Genomic DNA, 24,121 nt, shown 5'->3' with positions numbered 1-24,121 from the left:
AGAAAGTTCACCAGTGCTCCTTCCTCGACAATCACCTTCTCCAGAAGCAACTACTCTTTTAATTTCTGCCACTCTATGGTAATTTTGCCTATTCTATGTCTTCATATAAATGGAATTATACATTATCTACTCTTCTGTATCTAGCTTCTTTCACCTAGCATAATTGTCGTGAGGTTCATCCATGTTGTATTCAGAGTTCATTCCTTCTTATTCCTGAGTAGTATTCCATTGGAATCCATGATATCCCACACTACATTTTATTTTTCCATTTTCTGGGATGGACATCATTATACATTTTAAAGAATCAAAACCAAGCATAGCCTCCAGAAGGGAACAATGCCCCATTATTGAAAGGTTCTGAACAACAGGGTAGATAAATGGGCCCCCATCTGAAGGAGAGTTGAGTGTCTTTACAGAAAATTTTATCTACCTCTCGCAGTCACTCATTTTGCTCTGCCTGGGAATTTCCTAGCAGAGACATTAGAGAGCTTTAAAAATTTTGACTTTTCAATTGAGATGGTGCCAATTCCTTATAATTCTGGTTTTTTTTTTTTGAAAATTTTTTTTAATGTTTATTTATTATTGAGAGACAGAGAGACACAGAGCATGAGCAGGGGAAGGGCCGAGAGAGAGGGAGGCCCAGAATCCGAAGCAGACTCCAGGCTCTGAGCTGTCAGCACAGAGCCCGACGCGGGGCTTGAACTCACAAACTATGAGATCGTGACCTGAGCCAAAGTCAGTCGCTTAACCAACCTGAGCTACCCAGACACCCCAATGTTGTTTTCTACTTTAGTTCTCTTTTTCAAAATGCTTTCCCCCCCTTTTTTCTTTTATTGTAGGCTTTGCACTTCTGGGAGGACACCCTTGTTTTCTTACCACGCAAGATATTCATTTGGGTGTGAATGAAAGTCTCACGGACACAGCTCGGTTTGTAAATCTTCTTCCCTTCAAAGCTTATTTCAGAATTGATAAATTTCAAAAAGGAAATATGCTTCTCTTTAAATAAGGTTTTTCCCCCTCAGCATCCTTTGTACTGTTCTCCGTTTTCCTCCTCTCTTTACCTGATGCTCTGAATACCTCTCTCCTCATCCTCTGGTCAGTTTCTATGGGTTAAGATAATTTTCTTTTCCTTAGCAATTTGAAGAGGTTTCTGATTATAAAAATGTCAAACTTAGGGAAACTTGGAAAACATCAAGTGTGACTCATATTTTACAGTTGAAGAAACAGATGTCCAGGGAAACTGACATGTTCAGTGACTCATAACTAACTAGTTAGCATCAGAGCAGGTAATAATATTAACAGCTAACATTTACTGAGCATTTATTATGTGCTAGGCATTGTTTTAACTTATTTAATCCTATAACAAACCAAATAGATTGGCATAAAGAGGTGCAACAATTAGGAACGTACTAGCTACTATGACACAAAAATTTTATAATGTCAATGGCTAACATAGTGTGGATGTTAGCCATTAGTAAGTAACTTAGTAAGAGGGAAATATTCATTATTTATGTGGCTTTTCAGGGACTCCAAATGAGAATGGCTCTACCATTTTCAATGTGTGGTGTCCAAGGTCATCCTGGGTGTCTACATCCAGCCAGGAGCTAGGGGAAGAGAGTATAGAGATGGGATACTTGCTTCAAACTCACCTTAGCAGGGAAGTGACACAATCACTTGCACACACATTCTATTGTCAAGCACTAGTAGCTCACCCCTATCTAGATAGAAGTAGAGGTAGGAAAAGTCTCTTAACCATTATATTATGAAGACTGAAATATAGACCCCCCCCCCGACTCCCCATGAAATGCTGTCACCATTATAGCATGTTTGAATGAGAACTACAGAGCAAATGTCTTTGTTTAAATATTTCACCCTTGATATCAAAGACTAATGACTTTTTCCCGAAAATGATATGCCATAAAGTGTCCTTGCAACACTACTTTTTATGGAAGCTACCCTAGTATGTACTGGAGAATCTACCTCCTCTGAATTGCTAGATTTGAAATAACTCATCTTTAGACCTTTTAGCGATATTATATCAGATAGGACAATGTTAGTATTAAGAAGCATTTGTGTTCATCTTCTGGATGCATGGAACAAAAAGAATAAATAAACCTAAACAAGTTTTTCTTCCAAATATGCTGCCGCTGACTGGGATTACATTTGCCTAATAATTCTGCTTCCACAAAAGTGACCTATACTTCATTCCTAAGCAAATATTACAAGCTGGTTAAGGGATGAAGCCAGGGGCACATCCGGGGAGAAGTTTCAGTGGGGATCTTCCATATAGAACCAAGCGAATGATGGTAAGTCATGTGTGAAGTAGTGGTTGCAAAAAGGATAAACTTGGAGGAACAGCTGAACATCCAATAAAGAGTTAAGGGGTGCAGACTGACAGCCAGAAAAAGTTCAGGACCCGGAAATGAGTGGAGTGGGCAGGAGCCCAAAAGCAGGAGACAAATAACCAAGCGTGGGTTGAAAGCTGAGAATGAGTATAAACATGTTCTTTGCTGTGTTTGCTCTCCACACCACAATTCCCATGCAAGTCCTTAGAGGAGCTCTACGCAGATCCCGAGAACAACAATCTGCTCACAAGTTCCAACATAATTGGGACCTTTTAGTCTCTGTAATTAGTTCCATTGCTACGTGGCTATATGGATACATAAAAGTGGATCCATAGAATTCATTCTGATCATTCCTTCTTACCCAAAAGACTCTGAATAAAAATAATAGCTCCTCCCTAAAGGGTGGCCCTCTTGTACATTATCTCTAAATCTTTGTAAAAGCCTTACACATTAAGTATTATTGGTCCAATTTTATAGATGACAAAACCATGACTTAGAGAAGTAATGGAGCTTCGCACTGAGGTCAGCATTTAAATCACGTTTTGTTTTGGTTTTTTTTTTTAAAGGCCATGCTATTTTGGCTACCCCTACTGCCTCTCATATATAATCCAGGAGAGAGACGGTGAAATACATTATGGAAAGCATTGACTTATGTGTCTTGAGGTCCCCAGCATCACCCCCCGTTCGATGATTCACCGGGAGGATTCACGGACTCAGCATGCAGCCACACTCACAGCTTTGACTTATTACAGTGAAAGTACACCAAACACAATCAACAAACTGAAAAGGCACATGTCGCGAAGTCTAAGGGAAACCAGATGCAAGATTCCAAGAGTCCTTTTCATGGAATCACTCAGGGCCCGTTTAATTCCCTTAGTAACAAGTTGTGACAACAGGTGTGAAATGTTCCCAGCCAGGGAAGCTCCTTAGAGACTCAGTACCCGGGATTTTCACTGGAGGCTGGTCACACATTTGACATGTACCCAAACCCAGACTCTCAGAAGGAAAGCGGGCATTCACTTTAAACCATATTGTTTGTAAAAACAGAAACAAAAACATTCTAGGCACAGTGGGCCACTCTTATCAGTCCTGGAAACCCTCCCCAAATTGAAGTTCCCAGATGCCATCCAAGGGCCAACCTTCCACGCAGGCCTTTCAAAGGCTAGCAGTCAGGCATGGCTTGGAAATCACAAGGCTCGAGACCTAGTCCAAGCTTTGCCACTTACCTACTGTGAGTCATAAGTGAAAACTTCCCCAGATCGTAGTTTCCTTTTCTATAAAGTGAGGGAATTCTGATCCTCAAGGCCCAATTTATATTCTCAAGTGCATGCAAATATATTAGATTAGGAAGTGGTAGGCCTTCAACAGAGGCGTGTCCCAATGCAGACAAATGCAGAATTCTGGGCCCAGACTCAGAAATTCTAACTCTGCGGGTGAGAGCTCAGATAGTTTTGAGGAATTTATACTTCAACAAGCCCCTCAGATGATTCTGTTGCCTGGGTGGCTGGACCACACTTTGCAAAACCCCGAATTACAAGGTTGTGTAGTAATCCGGGGCTGTTGTGCTGTTAATCTACTGTGCTAGTGTGTGAGTTAAAGGAATGGTAAGGAAGGGACAGTTAATAAGATATTTCTATGGTTTCATGATAACCGATTGTGAAGGGTACGTTGATAGTGGAGGCAAAATGATTTCACATTGGTTATTCTTAGAATATCTGTGGATACATTAGCAGAAGCAGAAAAATGAAAGGAGTGTCTGCTTTGGAGAGAGGGTGCTAGATTAGGTATCAGACATATTGCATTAAAGGTTGAACTTCCAATATGAATGTCCACAGGCCACTGGAGATAGACCTTGGGGGAAGTTGAATGCTGGATAAATAGAACTATAAGCTCAGTGGTAGAACTGACTGTGGGAGAACTGCATTGTGGGAGAACTGCAGAAGGCTGAACCTTGTGGACAGGCACAGTTAGGGAAGGGCAGGAGGAAACACTTAGGTACAAGGAGACTGAGGATAGCGCAATAAACAGAAGAGGCTGAAATGCAAGGCGGGGATGTCAGAAAGGGGGGCAGGGTAGCTACCGTGGCATCTGACTTTCTTCTGTATACCCCGTTCCTGCTTCCTCTGCCAAAATATCTGACAAACAAGATATGGCTGAGATTCCGAAATTCAATGAATCTAAACTGAAGAAGACAGAAGTCCACTGCCTTTCACAGAAGCAATTGAACAGGAGAAGCAAGGAAGTGAATCTTAATGACATCTACCCTGCCAATATGCACCGTGAAATCCATAGCAATTGCCTCTCCTTGCTTTTTGTCGAAGTTAAACTTTGTAAGATGCGAAGAGATGGGATGATGTTTAAATGACAGTGCTGGCCTTTTCAAATCAAGAGAACAGTGCACACCTGACACTGATTGATGGCCTTGCCTCTCCGTCCGCCTGTCTGGCTACTTTGGGGGCCCGGTGGAATAAAACAAAAAAAGTGACCGCCCGTTGGTGAGAGAAGAACCAAAGGGGGAATACAGTGAATGTGGCAACAGAAAAGAAAAAGGCAAAACTGGGCTAGCCTCCCGAAGGCTGTTAAGTGCAATTTCCAAAGTGTCAATTATTTAGTCAAATGATTTAATTATTCGTTTATTCAAAAATATTTTTTGAATGCCTAGGTTTTCTTCCAGGAATTGTTTTAGCACTGAGAATGAAACGCTGGTCAAATCAAACAGAATCCTTGTTTGCATGGAAATTATACTCTAGAGGGAGGGGGCTTTCACTAAAACAAGGAAAGCGTGACGAGACCAGCAGGTTGGGATGAGTGTTAGGACGAAGCAAAAGCAGGGTCATCCGTGGGGGTTACTTTAGATTGCGTGGCACCCTCAGCCTAGCATAAACCCAAGTTCTGGACTCCCAGGAGGAAGGGAAGTGTTCAAAATCATCCATAGTGTTTATACAATTTAGGCAGTGGACCATCCTTACTATTTCTAGGACTGGTGGAAACCCTCCCGAAGTCTAAGTTCCCAGACGCCAGCTGAGGGCCAGCCCTGTCAGTAGGCCTTTCGAAGACAGCCATGTCAGAACTGCTGTGTTAGCTCATTTTTGCACAACTGAGCTCTCATCTCTTCTGGAGTTTGCTAAATATCCTTTACCTAGATGCACCCTAACTGGTAAGGGAGCACATATTGCACCCATAGGAGGACAGCCTCAAGATCTGAACTGTTTCCTCAGTTCAGTGTGGATCCCTGTAGGGCCAAGCACCCATCAGAGAGAATCAAGCATTGCTCAATTCCCTCTTTTGAAAAGTCTCTCTCAGCAATCCTTTCCCACCCCGTAACATACCAGAAGACACAACAGATACGTATTTTCTCAGGTGAATTTACTTCAGCTGTGAGGGTGTTTTCAGATTGTGTCAATTCTCTGGTGCTCTCCTGGGGTTAAGAGTTGGCTAGTCTATTTTTCCCTTCACTGTGGGCTTGTCCTTTTAGATGTGACACCAGAAGTGACACCTTAGCATGACTGAGATGATGCATCCTTCAGAAGTTTGAAATCGGATGGAACTTAGCAACAGCAGTGGGGCATTATCACTCCAGTTTCAGGGCTTTCTCGTTCTTCCATAATCACAGCTGTTTATGCCTAATGTTCTGAGTCCATCAGTGAAAGGGGCATAATAGCTCCACAGTCATCTCACTGTAATACGGCACTTAGTCATACAGCTGCAGGAACCATGAGTACGAAAGGCTTCCTGTAGAACCCAACAACGTGATGCTGGTTCCACTCTACTCACTTTCCCTATAGCTGTAATTTACTTATGGTAGCAATCGCTAGAATGTGTTCTACCAATGGAAAAGTAGTAGAAAGGAAAAGCAGCATAAACCACTGTATTAGTCTCTTAGGGCTGCCATACAAACGAGCACAAACTTAGTGGCTTAAAACAACAGAGATTATTTACTCTCTCACAGCTCTGGAGGCGAGAAGTCCAAAACCAATGTGTCAGCAAAGCCATGCTCTCTCTGAAGGCTCTGGGTAGAATCCCTCCTTGGTGTTCCTTGGCTTGTAGCTGCATCACTCCAAACTCTGCCTCCACCGTCAGGTGGGCTGCTTCTCTGTATGTCTTTGTGTATCCCCTCCTCTTTTTATGAGGACATCCATTACCGGATGTAGGGCCCACCCTACCTCAGTATTACTTCATCTTAACCAATTACATCTGCAAAGACCCTACTTCCAAACAAGGTCACGTTCTGAGTTTCCAGGTGAACTTCATATGAGTTTAGGGGACACCATTCAACCCACTACATAATCACATATCCGCATGCCCCTGTAACAACGCAGAAAGCTTTCAAATCATTGTCATTCTGACAGTTCAAATATTGGAAGTTATAGAGGGATTTGTGGATGAGACACAGTCCTCAAGTGGAGTGAACCGCTGTCATATTGAAAGGAATGTTTTTAAAAAGCTGGAATACTACTATTAAAGGTATTTATACCAGTGATATCAAGCCTGAAAAAGGCAATCTTTCTTAGGTTTCTTACTAAAACGTTTTAGGGGCACCTGAGTAGCTCAGTCAGTTAAGCATCCAACTCTTGATTTCAGCTCAGGTCATGATCTCATGGTCATGAGATTGAGCCCTATGCCAGGCTCTGTGCTGAGCATGGAGCCTGCTTAAGATTCTTGCTCTCCCTCTCCCCCTGCCCCTCCCCTTCCCCCTCCCCCCTCCCCGCTCTAAAAAATGTTTTAAAATATTGGTACCTAATTAGGAACTAAGAAATTGGTGTGTGTGTGTGTGTGTGTGTGTGTGTGTGTGTGTGTGTATAGTGGAAATATGATATCTCCATGAATTTTTACAGAGGTCACCAAAAAGCTAGCAGGCATGACATTTGTATATCCTTGGGTGAATGGTAACAAAAGCCAGTCCTTCACAACATGAACTATGACCATTCATAGTATACAGGCAATTTGCCATACTGTAAACTGCAGAGGCTTTGAAGCAGAGCTGGGCTTCAGTTTATGTGACAGCTCGTACCACATTGGTCTTGTGGTTTAGACCAGTTGCCTCTGACTCTTAGGTTTCTCAGCTAGCAAATGGAGGTACAAATACTGATCTTAATGAGTTACATGATGATACATGAGATAATGTTTATGAAGGACAGGCACACAGAATAAATTCAAGTAATACTGATTGAACCAAATTATGGCCTAATTCAATCCCAGGACAAGCTCTGATTTAACGTGAGACATCACTCACTGTGGTCCCCTAGTCAGCGTACGGTGACCCAACACTGAAATTCCTATAGCACATTTTGAGGAGGTCATTCTCAATGCCATCATGCCCTACCCATTTATCCCCGAGGTCCTCAACACAAGGCATAATATCCAAGTCAAAATAATCTGGCCATTATAGAAGCTTTCATGAGTAAATTGCATGTGGCAATTATTAAACATCCCTGGGTTTCTTCCCACACCAGACCATTTGAGAGGAGCCCATCTAGGTTTGCTAAAGGTGTTATTTTGTTTCCTCATTATTCTTATATTGACACAACTAAAATTATAACCTGGGTAGAGATATCAGAGCACATGGAATGTTCTCTCTCCTGGAGGGAGACTCTGTTAACAAGTTTATTCCTTGACCAATTTACATTGGGGATAAAGTCTATGTCTCCTCTAAGGCCTTGGCCTGCTTCACTAAAAAATAAAAATAGGAAATAATCCATTTTGTAATAATTACAGAGTTCTCAGTGGTGTCATGCACAGCCAAAAATTCCTCCCACTGTTTGCCAGTCAGCTATTCAACTGATTGGAGGTGTCACTGGTAACAAACTGGAATTCAGGGGGCACACCGTCCGATTTAAGGCAGGATAAGGACAAAAGGAAGAATGCATGGCAGGGCCCTATGAGAACACAGTTATGTTTGTCTCTGGCTTGTGCAATGCATTCACCACATTCCAATAGTTTAGGAACAACTCAATTTCTGACAGCATCAGGATGGTTGTGTGATTGTCCATCTCATCAATATCCACATTTGCTCTTAAGATCCGGCCCAGAACACTATATATTGGTGGCTTTTTTTCCTGTTTTGTTGTTGTTGTTTGTTATGTTTGTTTGTTTGCTTTTTCGTATCTGTTCACCCGACCATACAGACTCCGCATCAGGCCTTCCTGGGGCCATGGGGGACTTTGCTTATAGTATTTTTTGCTTTGTTTTGTTTTGGCCTTCTGGGCATTTCAGTTAATTCATTAAAAAGTTTTGATCTTATACCAAAGGAAAAAATGTCAAAGAATAATAGAAATCCAAAGTCAGAAAGGTCTTTATGGGTTATTTAGATTAGCCATCCTTTTCATGCTGCCTCTATGCCATTTCCTCAAAATTGTCCTTGAGCTTGCATGGAAGCATCTGCTCTCAGGGCACTCTATACCCTGGGCTATCTTGTTTCATTCTGATGCAGTCTGACTGTTCTGATGAGAGTTTATACAAACCACCTGAGAGTTCTCTTCTACATTGAGTTGAAATTGGTCTTGTTATGACTCTTGTCCATGTTCTTCCGTTTTTTAGTATCTCTGTAAAGTCATGTATTTTAATATATTTGAAGGTTTCAATTTACTGCCGTCATTGTTCTTATTGGTGCTCAAATTATCCCCCATTTGGCCAATGTGATCTGTCCTCAAATTGGCTACTGGGTCATTTTGACATAACTCTATTAGCCTTTGATAACTCCCTTGCTTTTTGATAGGGCACGATGTTCCAGGCTCATCTTGCTCATTTCTTTACCAAGGCCAAGAATTAGCCATTGCTCTAAGAAGCTCTAGTTCATTTTCAATTACTTGCAAAATCATGCTTGGAGGGAATTTTCTTTTTTGAAAGATAGGAGGTTTTTTGTGGTTATTACCGTAATACTCTTTTTGGTAGGAAATACTAAAAGAGATTTAAAAATATAGATAGAACCATCAATACTGCCATCAGTCTGAAGTAATCAATGTTAACATTTTATCTCCTGAGTCGTCTTTTCATTTAAAGTCCTATGCCATGTTTCTCCTTGTTCTACACAGTAAGGAAAGAGATGATGAAGGTGGGGAGGTGGGGTGGGGGTGTGGAATAGACCACATTTTAAACATTTAGGTAAAATCAAGTTGAATACATATTTTAACTTGTGGATTATTTTTAAACCCTAATATTGGCTATCAAACCTCCAGAGGAAAATGATATGTATGAGAAAGTTTAACGTTGGGTAATCTGGATTTTGCAAAGGCTGTTTTGCTACCGTTGTTGACAGATGCCCAAGATTGTCTACAAAACTGCAGGAATGCAACAGAAGGCAGACAGAACTCTATATAGGCAATGGAAATGAAAACAGACAAAAATCAAGTCATTATAGAGCCAGAGAGTATTTTAACTTGTCAGCCTTTCATTTGTAGCACATACAACACAGCTCTTACAACGTTTAAAACTGGGGTTTTCAATTGATGGAGAGCTACCAAAATCCCAGATTACTATTAATGGGCCCGTAAATCCAGCTCTAGGTATAGGTTTGTCATTGTTTCCAATGAAAAGTTTTTTTTTTTTTTAAAGATCTTTAGTAGCTTGGAAGAAGAAAACTAAGAATGGTGATTTCTTTATGATTTATCGTAACTTTAAACATAAAGTAGAAAGCAGCATCATTTGCAAAATAAATACGAATTGTCTACTTAAAGGTCTTTAACATCTTTATTTCCAAAAGTGATTCCAATGTGGAAACAATCTGGGAGTGGCTCCTTTTCCCCTGTGTCATTAATTCCACTTCACCATCAGCTTCTGTGGTGGAAGGATTGAAGTGGAATTTTCTTTACTTTTTTTAATGTTTTATTTATTTTTGAGAGAGACAGAGCACAAGTAGGAGAGGGACAGAGAGAGAAGGGGACAGAAGGTCTGAAGCAGGCTATGCATTGAGAACAGCAAGCCCGAAGTGGGGCTTGAACATATAGACTGCAAGATCATGACCTGAGCTGAAGTCGGACGCTCAAAGACTGAGTCACCCAGGCACCCCTTTTAGTTTTTTTGAGAGAGAGCAGAAGCTGGGGAGGAGCAAAGGGACACACAGAGAGGGAGAGAGAACCTCAAGCACAGTCAGCATGGAGCTTGAAGTGGGACTCAATCTCAAGACCCTGATAATCATGACCTGAGCTGAGATCAAGAGTTGGATGCTTAACCGACTGAGCCCCCCAGGTGCCCTTGAAGTGACATTTTCTATCAAGCTTTTTTGCACTCCCTTTTGCCCATAGATGCTTTAATGTCCAGGGGCTTTTTGTGCCTAAAGGAATGGACCTACTTTTTGTACCTTGGTTACTGTCCAACATATTAGTCTCGTGAATTTATCAAGCATTTAGCATTCCTTGAAACATAAAATAGCTAACATTCCTTTGTGGTTCTTGAAATGTGGTCCCCAGACTAGCAGCATAAGCAGTACCTGGGGGTATGTTAGAAATGCAAATTCTGGGGCACCTGGATGGCTCAGTTGGTTAGCGTCCGACTTCAAGTCATGATCTCCTGGTTCAGGAGTTTGAGCCCTGCATCATGCTCTCTGCTGTCAGTGCAGAGCCCGCTTCGGATCCTCCGTGCCACTCTCTCTGTGCCCCCCTCACTCTGTTCTCTCTCCCTCTCCAAAATAAATAAGCATTAAAAAAAAAGAAATTCAAATTCTTTGGGGCCCCAACCCACACCTACTGAGAGACACAACTGGCTGTTTTCCAACTAGCCCTCATGGTGATTCTGATGCGCGTTCAAGTTTCAGAACAACTTCTTTAAACATTCACATACTACTTAACCAATAAATGAAATACATGTCAAATGAACAAAACAAGTCTCCTCAACCATTTAAACACTAATTGCAAACATAATCAAATGCTTTTAAACATTTAACGTAATCATAATCCTAGCATTTCAGATTTCCTTGAATGCTCTAAACATTTTTAAAAGGAAAAGATATAAATAAAATGGCATATTGATTACAGAGCTGATTAATATTCTAACAACAAAACTGGCCACACCGCTATTGACATCATAGGTGTTGTTTTACATTCTTATCCCTAGTTTTATTCTTTAAAAATTTTTTTAACGTTTATTTATTTTTGAGACAGGGAGAGACAGCATGAACGGGGGAGGGTCAGAGAGAGAGGGAGACAGAGAATCTGAAACAGGCTCCATGCTCTGAGCTGTCAGCACAGAGCCTGACATGGGGCTCGAACTCACGGACCGTGAGATCATGACCTGAGCCAAAGTCCTATGCTTAACTGACTGAGCCACCCAGGTGCCCCATCCCTACTTTTATTCTTATCCTTATATGGTCCTGGAATTTAAACTTCTATCAATTGCTGATTTGTCAGAAATTCTACAAAAGACTACTTTGATACCTTTTCAGAACTTATGTATGTAATTTTACCAGGCTCATCTGGAAAAAAAAAAAAAATCATCTCAGGAGGCTAGGAAAGCAGGTTGAATGGGTTGCTAAATACTCAATTTTGGTAGGTTCAAGATGAAATAAACTCAAGCTGCTAACCACTAGGCTGAATATATTTTTTATGACATAGTTTTCACTTTTTATCGTGGATCTATATGGGTTTCCTGTCGGTGCCTTAACATATTTAGTGACTTAAAACAACACAGATTTATTATCTTACACCTCTGGAGGTCAGATGTCTAAAGGTTCCATGGGGTTATGCTCCTTCTGGAGGCTCCAGGGGAGAATCCAAGTCCTTGCCCTTTCCAGCCTTCCTCTACCTTCAAAGCCAGCAGCCCGGCTAGCATCTTCTCTCTTTTCCGACATCTTGCCTCTCTCTTATGAGGACCACTGTAATTCTGTTGGGCCCACCCCAGGATAATCTGTCTCAAGATCCTTAATTTAATCATATCTACAAAACTCCTTTTGCCATCTAAGCTAACACAATCACAAGTTCTGGGTATTAGGGCATGGGCATCTAACTACTATCATGAGAGGTTTTCCAATTTTTTTTTGCCATTAAAAAGAATTCTTTAAAATTCAAATGGTTAGAAACCTTTGGATTTTGTTAAATGCTTATTTATTTTTGAGAGAGAAAGAGACAGAGTGTGAGCTAGGGAGGGGCAGAGAGAGAGGGAGACACAGGATCTGAAGCAGGCTCCAGGCTGGGAGCTGTCAGCACAGAGCCTGTCGTGGGTCTCAAACTCACTAACTGTGAGATCATGACCTTAGCTGGAGTCAGATGTTTAACCGACTGAGCCACCCAAGCACCCCTGGTTAGAAGCCTTTATTCTGCGGGTTTCCCTTTAAATAATAAGAAACCAAGATTTTAAGCCAAAGGCTATCCTTGCTAGTTTGTTAGCTTTAGCTGAGGAACCACCATCACTCTGACACATGGAAAAAAGTTAAAATCTGGATCCAAGGCTCTCCTTCCAGATGTTTTCATGTGCAAAATTGAGGCAATGTGTTGTAATGGACTTTAGAGTTAAACTGACTTTAATTTGAATATGAGCTCCTCCAACTTGATTAGCTGCACGATAACGGGCAAGTTACTTTACCTCTTTGTGTCTTAGGTTCTTCTACTATAAAATGAGAATAATAACATCTATTTTTCTGTGTGTTGTTTGAATTCATGGCTACAATTTGGATTGTCTTGCTTTCTTGGTGGATTTTTGTGTTTACGATATCGAGCGCTTTCTGATATTTTCAGAGATGCCGATAGCTATGCAGAGTGCAGGGACAAGGGCTGAATACCTCCTCAGGCTCAGCCCCTGCAGGAATTTATTGTGGGCTGTGTCAGTTCAAGTTCATGGAGGAGCAGACTGCAAGATGGAATGAGACATGCAAGAGATCTGTAGGGGGAAACAATTGTGAAGAATCAAGGAGGGAGGAAGCAGGAGTAGGCAGGGAGAGCCTTCAGATGCAGGTCTGACCCCAGTGAAAGAAGAGGAAGGAGGGAGTAGGGTATAAAGAACCAGAGACTGCAGCACAGCTCTGAGAAAGTCTCAGCCAGGCCAGTGGGGGACCTTGGAGCAAAGAGTGCCCATTGGAGCTCAACTCTGGTGCCCCCACTGGGAACAGCCTGGGGGGAGTGTGGGCTTAGTGGGAACACTGCAGTGTATCCCAAAAGTACAGCAGCTGGAGTTTGTCAGCTAATGGGACTCCTCCCAGAAGGTTCTCTCTTGTGGGACAATGTGTGTGTGCACCTTCATGGCTGCCACACTGGTACTTTCAATTTTATAGTGAATATGTGTATTTGTCTCTGGGATAATGCAAAAGAAAATTAGCCACATGCAAGGTCATTCATGTACCTTGTTTTTAGCCTTGTCCCTTAAAACTTTACCAATTGCCACTTACCAATTATAATTCATCATCATGACTGTTAAGCCCACGATTGCTTTGTAAAAAATAGTAAAATTAGCGGTCACTGGATAAGACCTTTGGAACACCATCTGGCTTCTGTAATGACTACATGTTTACTATTAGCTTTTAAACCTGTCACGTTGATAGGTAGCTGTAACTTAGTAGAAATTCTAATTTATTAGCATTTCTTATTCCTGTTTAAGACCATGTATTAAAGAAGGAATTAATAAGCATAATTAACTTAGATTATCTTTTCTTGGTTTGCTACAGCGTGTTGTCAAGCATGACAGATGCAGTGCTGGCTCGAGTGTATAAACAATCAGATCTGGATATCCTGGCTAAAGAAGCATCCATCCCAATCATCAATGGGCTGTCCGATTTGTACCATCCTATCCAGATCCTGGCTGATTACCTCACACTCCAGGTTGGCTCATTCTTTGCCTTCCACAAGAGCAAAATCATCAAATTGTTCCTGACTAGTTCTAAATAGAGCCATTTAAATCATGGTATTGATGTTTTGTTTTCAAATATCATCTTGGCAAAGAATTATAGCATATGTGTGCATACCAAATATCCAAGGATGACAGGACATTGTTAAAAACAGATCCGAAGATCCTTCTGTTCTCAACCCAACTCCCAACCTCTTTTAGCCCCCCTTTCATCCCCTGTTCTCTCAATTACTTTGCTTTTTGGTGACATATTTAACACAATGGATGAACAGGGAAGGCTGGAGCATGCAGAATGGAAAAGCTTTATGTAATCCAGCATACATCAGGCTCTGTGGCTTGGGAATGAAGACTGGTAGAGTATGCTTTGAATATTCAAAGTGGTCAACTACTAAATTGCTTTCTGAGAAGGAGGCCATTTTCTATCATTTTAATATACTGATTGTTTAGGAGTTAAGAACATGTAGAATTTAGAGAACTGAGGCGAATTCAGCTATGTCTCCTTAAATTAGAAACTTGAATAACTTTGAAAGATTCATCTCTTTTGGGTTGCCACAGCCAATCTACACGGGCTTGCCACCAGGAATCCTGACAACCATGGTTTCCGTGTTGATGGACTATCTGGGAAGACAGGGAAAACTGGATAGGTCCATATTCCTCCTTATTTGGATAAGCAACGCACATATGAATGTGAAGTTAAACTCGAAACTCTTTGGTGATGGGGATAAAATTCATCCAAAGATGATACAACAATGTAGGATACCAAGTGGCTGTTTGCAGGTGTGGCTTTACATATATGCCAGATAATTTAATGCTTCCGCCTGGGGCTTTATCATTACTAGATTACAAATGTCCTATCCATCACACTGTCCCCTGTAGAACCTGGTGCAATGCCTTCATATAGAAGATACTCAAAGCAGGAGTTGAACGAATAAACAGCAGCTTATTAAGAACACAATCTAAATCAGATGGGCTTGAATTTAAATCCTAGCTTAGCCATCTAATAGTTCTGAGGACTCCAAATTGCTTTGCCTTTCTCTTTTTTAAATATTATCTTTATAAATGTATAAAATATGTGAAACCTACAGACACTTCAAAAAAAGCAAACAAACACCTTTGGGCCCATTACATAGTTTTTTCAAATGTAACTTCAGAATTTTTAAATTTTTAATGTTTTTTTTTTAATTTTTTTTTAACGTTTATTTATTTTTGAGACAGAGAGAGACACAGCATGAACGGGGGAGGGGCAGAGAGAGGGAAACACAGAATCGGAAGCAGGCTCCAGGCTCTGAGCCATCAGCCCAGAGCCGGACGCGGGGCTCGAACTCGCGGACTGCGAGATCGTGACCTGAGCCGAAGTCGGACGCTTAACCGACTGAGCCACCCAGGCGCCCCAGAATTTTTTTGTTTTTAAATTAAATATTTCAAGTAGAGTTGAAGCCTACTGTGTAACTCTCCCTGATCCCATTTCCTCTCACCCCACAGAGAAATTATTATCCTGGTGTTTGTTTTTGTAATTCCCAGGCATGTGTTTATACTTTACACATCTGTATCCATAAACAACCAAGAATATTGATGAGCATGTTTTTTAACTTCGTATAAATGGGAACACAGCCACCACGTTCCACTGTTCCAGGTGCATTGTATTTCCCCTTTCTAATACCAATGAATGTAAGCTCCACAAAGGCAGTGATATTTTTTTGTCTCCTTTCTTCATTGTTCTATCTCCAGGACCAAGGAAAGCCTCTAGACATTGATGGCACTCAATTTGTTGAATGAATGAATAAAAAAATACAACAAAGATTCAGATTTGAAATGTATGAAAATAAGAGTCTCTGTACAAGTTCATATGATGTCTTGGTTTAAGATATTAAGTTGTTTTGCTATTTTTTGGGATTGCACATTCATGTTATTGAATGGCCCTGTATAATGCAAAAAAAAGTTTATTCATTCCAACAAAGTATTAAAAACTATGTTTCCTTCATTTTAGCCCTAATAATTGTTTCACATAAGTGGATTTCCTCCTGGATATAATCTTCTCGCTTGCCTTTTAGGAACACTATGGCTCTCTGAAAGGCCTTACCCTCAGCTGGATTGGGGATGGGAACAACATTTTGCATTCTATCATGATGAGTGCCGCAAAATTTGGGATGCACCTTCAGGCGGCTACTCCAAAGGTAGGGAAAATCTCTTTGTTAAGACTCTCTCTTAAATCATCCCAGATGCAATTACCCAGTGAAAGCAAACCTCTCTTCCATTCAAGGCAAGCACAGGTGAGGCCACGAAATTTAGTTTATGTTACCAACCTTACTATTACAGCTATCTGGCCTCTTGAGTGCCCAATTTCCCATCTCTACACTAAGAGATAATCTTGGCTCATGCCTTTCATCCTGTGAGTCTTTTTTAAAAGCCTGTCTGAATTATCCCTTTGAATGCCCTAAAACCAGCCATTATGATGACTGGCATCCTTGTGCATTGCTACCACAAAGACTGAAGAAAGCAATGAAATCCAGGCAGCATACAACTTCCAAGGCATGGAGAGGATGTTGTCATTTTCTAATACTGCAATTTAGTAGAAAAATGTCAATCTAATGTGAAGGTCACAATGATGGCATCTACATCAGTTTAGTGTTTCAAACTCAACTCCAGGAGCCCTTGAGCTTTTTAAATCTGAGTCCTTCATGGCTGTGACAGTGCCCTCCATATACTTCCTACCCTGCTGCTAATCTCACACAGAATGCAGGGGAAGCATGACTTCTTTCATAGGTCCAAAGTAACCCTTTTGATATGTAAGAAGCTTGTAATAGTAGCTGCCTCTGAGAAGGGGAACTGGGAGGTTCAAGGACAGAGAAAGGAGGGAGACTTTATTCTCATGGTATATCGTTTTACATGGTTTGAATTTCCTTTTTTTTTTAACATGGTTTGAATTTCTTTTTTTTTTAACATGGTTTGAATTTCTTAACGTGCAAATGTTTTACCTACATAATGACATAAATCTATAAGTAAATACACCCAAATAAAAAAGTGTAGATCTCCCAAGAGAAGCCCTCTGTTAAGATACCCCCAGCCTCATACAAAATAAATAGGCCTTTTAGAGGGTAAAAAATAACCCTACAAAAGACTCATACACAATCCAGTCCTGAAGGATCCCCACAGAACCTGTTAAATACCCCATTGCTACTGGATATTTCCCCCATAATATTTCTGATTGGCTACTAATATCCTATCAGGAGTCTTGGAAGGGAAAACTCTCCAAAACAGAAACCATTTCAGAAACAAAGTAAAAGATAGAACTGGCCCTCTTATTAAGAGATGAGTATTCACACTTAATGTGCACTAGTGTGCTTCTAACCAGGCATGTGTTTGCTGTTTGTACTCAGTGTGAGGGTTCACTTGGATAAGCTAAGATATCCAGAGGGGAATGTGTGAGGCCTAAAAATTAGTCCCTGCTTCTCTTTTTGAGTTTGAGATGTTTATTTGCCAATCACCAGGAACATGAGTTACACAATGTGGATTAATGGCTGAATTTCTCCAATAGGACATATCCAAATCCCCAAGGCTTTTTTGCCCTCTTCACCCCTTCCTGCACCACTGTCTTGGGCCAGGTTCCCCCACGAGGTGACCCTGTGATGAGGATTTGGGTACAGGGGACTTATTAAAGAAGTACTCCAAAGGGAGACGGACAGAGAAAGGGAAGAATCTAAGCAAGAGGGCCATTTATAGTGACTAACCTATCCCGTTTGCCTAAGACTGAGGACTTTCCAGGGACATTGGACCATCATTGCTAAAAGTGGGAGACTGCCAGGCAAACTATACGATTTGCTCACTCTAATGCCATGTTGGGCACTATCCCACAGAAGGAAGCTTCCGCCTGATCCCATGGGTGAGCTCGGGAGTGTAACTTATGCCCCAGCATTGTCTCAACCCCAGCAAGGAAGGTGGGCCTTCATCCTTTGAATCAGTCACTGGTCAAGGGCAGCAGGGGGAGGTAGAATGGCAAATGCCCTGGTGATTTTGGCAGGACACGCAGCCGAGAAGCCAGAGCGCTGTCTTCCAAAGAAGGGCTGCAAGTGCTGTTCCAAGCCTACTGAAATGGGGAGAGGGGGGAAAGCTGTAAAAAGGGATCCTAGGATGGCATTTGGGTACAGCACCAGCATCGTCTGCTGCATCCTGCCAAAGAAAAAGAAAACAAGATGCTTTTCCCCAGTGTTCTTGCTGAACCAGTTTGAGTCAATGCGCCCCACTGCCTTCATTTGCAAGGGCTGCCATGACAAATTGCCACAAACTGGGGGGCTTACAACAACACAAATGTATTATTTCACAGTTCTGGAGGCTAGAAGTCCAAAAGCAAGATGGTGGCAGTGCCATGCTCTCTGAAGCCTCCAGGAGACGATCCTTCCTAGTCTCTCTCCCCACAGCCCCAGGCCTCCTTGGCTTGTGGCTGCATCCCTCCAGTCTCTGCCTCCACGTTCTTTCCTTTATGTTCTCCGTACAGATGCCCCTCTTCTTATGAGGACGTCAGTCATGTTAAATTTAGGTCCACCCTAATCCATCTGCAAAGACCCTCCTCAAAAAGGTCACATTCTGAGGTTCTGACTGAGGATGAATTTTTGGAGGATATTGTTCTACCTAATACACTTGCCATAGAAGCAATGTCAGGCATGGACAATGGCATGTATTAGAAGCTGCCCTCTTATAGTCAACTCTGGGGACTCAGAGAGATCACTCTCTTTCCTTCAGCGTAAACTGAAATATAGGGTCAGATCTGACACGGGCTTAAGGCGGTTCCTGTTCACATTATGGAAAGAGCACACACTCTGGCTATAATTCTAATTTGAAGAAAGGCTCTGTATTAATGCAAACTATTATTGTATTTAGTTTTTACAGATAAAACGTATATTAACAATAATTGTTCCCTGCTAGAAGATGTTTCTGGAAAGGCTTTATTCTGTCAGAGAACTATATGATTTAAACATTTCATTGCATGTCAAAGATGTTTTATTAACACCAAAGGAAAAAATTCTAATATTACAAAGTGATTTCAGTATTGTTCTCATGCAGAAACTCATTTAAATGATAAAGAGTACTAAAACTTGGCTAAATTTCGGTGGGAGTAAGTTTTAAAAAACCTTCAGGAAAGTCTGATAGTACAGAAGTTGTTCCATTAATTTATAAGTAGGCCTATTTCCTTTAAAGATAAAGCTAGGAGATTTATTGTAAATTTAAGAAGCCCTTGAGGTGCCTGGGTGGCTCAGCCCCTTGGGCGTCTAACTTCAGCTCAGGTCACGAACTCACGGTTCATGGGTTCGAGCCCCACGTTGGGTTCTGTGCTGACAGCTCAGAGCCTGGAGCCTGCTTCAGATTCTGTGTGTCTCTCTCTGTCTCTGCCCCTCCCCCGCTCATGCTCTGTTTCTCTCTGTCTCAAAAATAAATAAACATAAAATATTTTTTTTTTAAAAAGAAGCCCTGAAGTTCCCAAGGCCATAATTAATCTATTTCCCCATTCTTCAGCCTAGAATAACTTACATGTTCGAGAAAACATAATTTTGTCTTTGATTGTAAAATTGCTCCATAAACTATTGATGGTAATGATTTTAACATTGTTCTAAGTGAATTTTAGACTGAACTGGGTTTGTTAATCACCTTCTTCTCTGGTTTTAAGATTTATGTAAAAGCCAATGAGTGATTTTGTATTGAAGGCTGAGCTGTGAGTAAAGAATTCTTCTTTGTATTCTCAGTCATGGCCCAGTGCGTGCAAGGTTTTCTAATTCCCAAACCTCTCTGTTGGTTCTCTAAGTACTTATTGATTCCTTCTGTAAGAATGATTATATGTAAGGAGTATAAAACCTGCTGTCTAAAGGGAAGGCTAAATTTTCAGGGCAGGAGACACACAGGGTATTGGCTAAGTCTCTTCATTTATGTTTACCAGTATGAATGGTCACGATATTAGTTACTAAATCAGCCAAGCCTTATTAATTACCTTCCTCAAATCCTGATAAGAAAAACCTCCAGAATTTATGGGTATTGAGGAGGTTAATAGCTTCTAAAATGTCTGCAGCCATCATCATCAACATCATGCGTAGCTGCTTTCACGAATTCTGTAATGAGAGAAGGAACTATGGTAGACAATTATGTGCAAATAGAAACCGGTTTCAAATGAATAAACCTTAACGTGCCTGCTGCAGGTTGAGGTACTCAGGAGTAGACTCTGAGACAGAGTCTCAGACAGAGTTTGGTGTACAGGGTATTTATTAGGACATGCTCTGGAGATCAACACCTGCTGAAGGACAGGGAAGGAAGCAGGAATGGGCAGGGGAAGAAGCCGAGCTGCAGGGCAGGCCCAACAGCAGCCTCCTCTGGCCTTACTGAGACTTCTAGATCTGAGATGGCCATTTAGAGCTGCTCTGAAGTTGGGAGGAGGGAGGAGGGTTTCCATCCCCTCCTGTCAATCAGTCATTGAATGAAGGTCGCCCCTGAAGGGTATGTGACCTTGGATGAGTCCGCTATCTGCAGCTGAGGCGGTGCCCCAAGAGGGCTGACGGCTGAAAGCCACCTTCTGGCAGCACACCCAGCAGCTGGGGGAATAGGTCCTTTATTCATGAAGCGGGGATCCGAGTGGCATATCACAGTGTGCACCACAATGCTCTGCTGAGAATTTATAAAAACCAGCTCATAAGAAGTGCTAAGATTTGAGGAAAATGAGAAGGATGGAGGGGGCGGTGAGAATAATTGTGGTCTTCGGACTGAAAAGACCTCCATACGGAGGGTCTAGAGGTGAGGCTGGGCTAGAGGTTTGATGAAAGAGTAGCTGACATGTTCCAATGAAGACACCCAGGAGGGGACGGGGGCGGGGGGTGTTCAAGGGTGAAAGGCTGAGATGGCAGAAAAGGGCAAGGCATGTACAGGGATAACAATAAGATTGGCTTTCCTGCAGCAAGATGTTGAGGAGAATTAAAAGAGACAGAAACAGGGAATGTTGGGGTTGGGGTGGGGGGAGCCTTGATACTCTTAATCAGCTTTGACTTCAGAAACAAGTAGTAAACATTGCAGGCTTCAGAGAAAACAATTCTTGCTGCTGTGTACAAAGCAGATGGGAGGGTGAGGAGGGAGGAAGCAGAGTATCTGTGGGGTCTAGAATAGCCTGGGGGGCTTTAGCGCCCCCGCAACGTCCCCTCACCTGGAGTTGGGACTAGGCTAAGTAAGCGAAGCTCTTAGGGTGCACCATTTGTCCCCGCAAAGACCCTGACAGGCCTGCTCAGACTTTGTGTCCCAGGCACCTCGCTTGTCTCACCCAAGCCCCGACCCTGCTCTCACCAAACCGTCCCATTCACATATATTTGAGCAAAAGTAGTGTACTTGCTGTGTAAATGCCACTTCTAAGCACGCGCCCTGCACTCAGAACACTTGCTAGTGAGTACAGAAGAATAAGGGGTGTGCACTTGGCCTGTTAGTGCCTCGCTGGGGTGCTCTGGGAATGTTCTTCTGAGGTGGAAGTATTTGAGCTGAGACCCGAAAGCGTTTATCCGTAAGAAATGAGTGGGAAAAGCACTCCAGACGAAAAAGCATTAAAAAAAAAAACCCACACAGCTCAAAGTGGAAAGACTGAGATAAAATTTCATTAGCATAATTAGTAGAATTATGTATACGATCCTCTTAGGCTATTAGAGGGACAAGAAGAGGCACTACCAAGAGCTGGAAAGCGCCACGCCCTGTTTATCTTGATAATTAAAGCTGTCAAAGATAATAAAAGAAAGATGGGTTACCTATTCAGTTTACCAATTTTTTTAAATTCCAAAAAGCACTATTAAGCTTTACATTCTAGATGTAAATTCTGCCGAATGCGCATTGAGCTACAACTTAAAGCAACAAAGGGAAGGAGAGCGAGAATATTGTCGAAAGGAAAATAACACATCTATAAGACAGCCTAATACATTACAATTGCCTAACAAACGGTTGAATTCTTCCCCCTGCAGGGTTATGAGCCGGATCCCAGTGTAACCAAGCTGGCAGAGCAGTATGCCAAGGAGGTATGGTCCTTATATGTAAAGTTACAATCGCCTTTCTCTGCCCCAGTTGTTTAACTGGCACGCTTGTGTATGCTAGAACGGCACCAAGATGTCGCTGACGCACGATCCCTTGGAAGCGGCTCGTGGAGGCAACGTGTTAATTACAGACACTTGGATAAGCATGGGACAAGAAGAGGAGAAGAAAAAGCGGCTCCAGGCTTTCCAAGGTTACCAGGTTACAATGAAGGTACAGATTGATGCCTCTCGGAAGGTTCATTAATTCCATTCAGAAAGGCCAGCACCATCTAATCACTCATTCACTCTGGGGAGGGCAGACTGTTCTTTCATTCCCTGTAAAGGACTCGCTGACTGTATCCTCCAGGGATTTCTCTCCTCCTGAAGATTAGCTATGTCCTTTGGAAAGACACTTCTGTCCTGGGTGAAGGAATCTGAAACCCAGGCAGAAGGAAGAAGCAAGCTTTTCCCTCTCACAGCAACGGAGGCACGGAGGCATTTTCTCTAGAGACACTGTTACTTCTTGTCGCATGCAGTTTCTTCGGATTTCTCCTCTAAGAGAAGCGGCATAATTATGTTCTTCAGGCTAGTCCTTGCCTCTAGTAGTTAAAGACTCTCAAGTCCAGTTTGGTTTTGCTTACTCCTTCCAGGGCATTCCCAGGGGGATCCTATCTAATCTGATGCCTTTCATTAATATCTGAAGCAAGGCTTCTCAATCTTGAAAATGCCTCAGAATTGCCTGGAGCTGTTAATACAGAGAGAGCAGGACCCCATTCCCCAGGGGGTTCTGAGTTAGTAGGTCAGAGTTGGGACCCAAGAACTGGCATCTGGACCAAGTTCCCCCGTGATACTGCTCCAGGGTCATACTTTGCGAACCACTGTTTTGGAGGAATACTCTACAAGGCAAGTGGACATTGGGATTTTGTCAGCAGAGCAACTAGTCTGTTTTGGTGGAGAAAGGGGTTGAGCAGTTGCAATAGGTATTTTATTGATAAAGCAATATATAAATATAATTTTTTTATGTTTTTATTTATTTTTGAGACAGAGAGAGACAGAGCATGAGCAGGGGAGGGGCAGAGAGAGAGGGAGACACAGAATCTGAAGCAGACTCCAGGTTCTGAGCTGACAGCACAGAGCCTGACGCAGGGCTCGAACTCACAGACTGTGAGATCATGACCTGAGCTGAAGTCAGACACTTAACTGACTGAACCACCCAGGCGCCCCAGCAATATATAAATATAGAAGCTCCTTATTTATCCATGTCAATAGAATGAAGTTTGAAAAATAAAAAGTGAAAACGTCTTTCCTTCATTCCTTTAAGTGACTATTTCCAGAGGTAGCCGCTGTTCAACAGTTTCATGTGCCTCTTTGCAGACCTTTCCTGTGCATTTAAAAAATATATTTTTTAAGTAGGCTCCACAGCCAGCACAGGGCCCAATCAATGAGGGGCTTGAACTCACAACTCTGAGATCAAGACCTGAGCTGAGATCAAGAGTTGGATGCTTAAGGGGTGTCTGGGTGGCCCAGCTGGTTAAGTGTCCGATTTTGGCTCAGGTCATGTTCTCACGGCTCGTGAGTTTGAGCCCCGTGTCGGGCTCTGTGCTGACAGCTCAGAGCCTGGAGCCTGATTCGGATTCTGTGTCTCCCTCTCTGTCTGCCCCCTTCACTGGCTCACACTCTGTCTCTCTCTCTCCTTCAAAAATAAATAAACATTAAAAAAAAAAAAGTTGGATGCTTAACCGAGTCATCCAGGCTTTTAAAAATAAAAAAAAATTTTTTTTCCTGCGTATTTATATATGCCTACACACACACACACACACACACACACACACACACACACCCCTACTGATTTCTCATAAAAGGCATATTAGATATATTATTCTTACTTTTTCCACTTGACAAATCTTAGATTTTCTTGTCCATTTATTTAAACAATTTTCATTCTTTTTAGTGGCTGCATAAAATTCCAAAGTATGAGTGGACCATGATTTA

General features: G+C 42.0%; 1 protein-coding gene and 1 pseudogene across 1 annotated transcript in view; both read left to right on the top strand.

The window, feature by feature from the left end:
- Window positions 1-24,121, top strand: part of OTC (ornithine transcarbamylase) — a 56,461-nt gene that overhangs the window by 22,526 nt on the left and 9,814 nt on the right. The window contains exons 4-8 of the mRNA XM_019417284.2: window positions 840-927; window positions 13,933-14,086; window positions 16,163-16,285; window positions 22,082-22,135; window positions 22,212-22,361. Coding sequence (XP_019272829.1) covers window positions 840-927; window positions 13,933-14,086; window positions 16,163-16,285; window positions 22,082-22,135; window positions 22,212-22,361 — 569 coding nt within the window. The remainder of the gene's footprint in view (window positions 1-839; window positions 928-13,932; window positions 14,087-16,162; window positions 16,286-22,081; window positions 22,136-22,211; window positions 22,362-24,121) is intronic.
- Window positions 4,477-4,598, top strand: LOC128773899 (thymosin beta-4-like; annotated as a pseudogene).

This window comes from Panthera pardus, unplaced genomic scaffold, assembly GCF_024362965.1.
Source record: "Panthera pardus isolate Hobbes unplaced genomic scaffold, ASM2436296v1 HiC_scaffold_27, whole genome shotgun sequence".
Lineage (NCBI taxonomy): Eukaryota > Metazoa > Chordata > Mammalia > Carnivora > Felidae > Panthera > Panthera pardus.
This window is presented reverse-complemented; position numbering and strand designations above follow the sequence as displayed.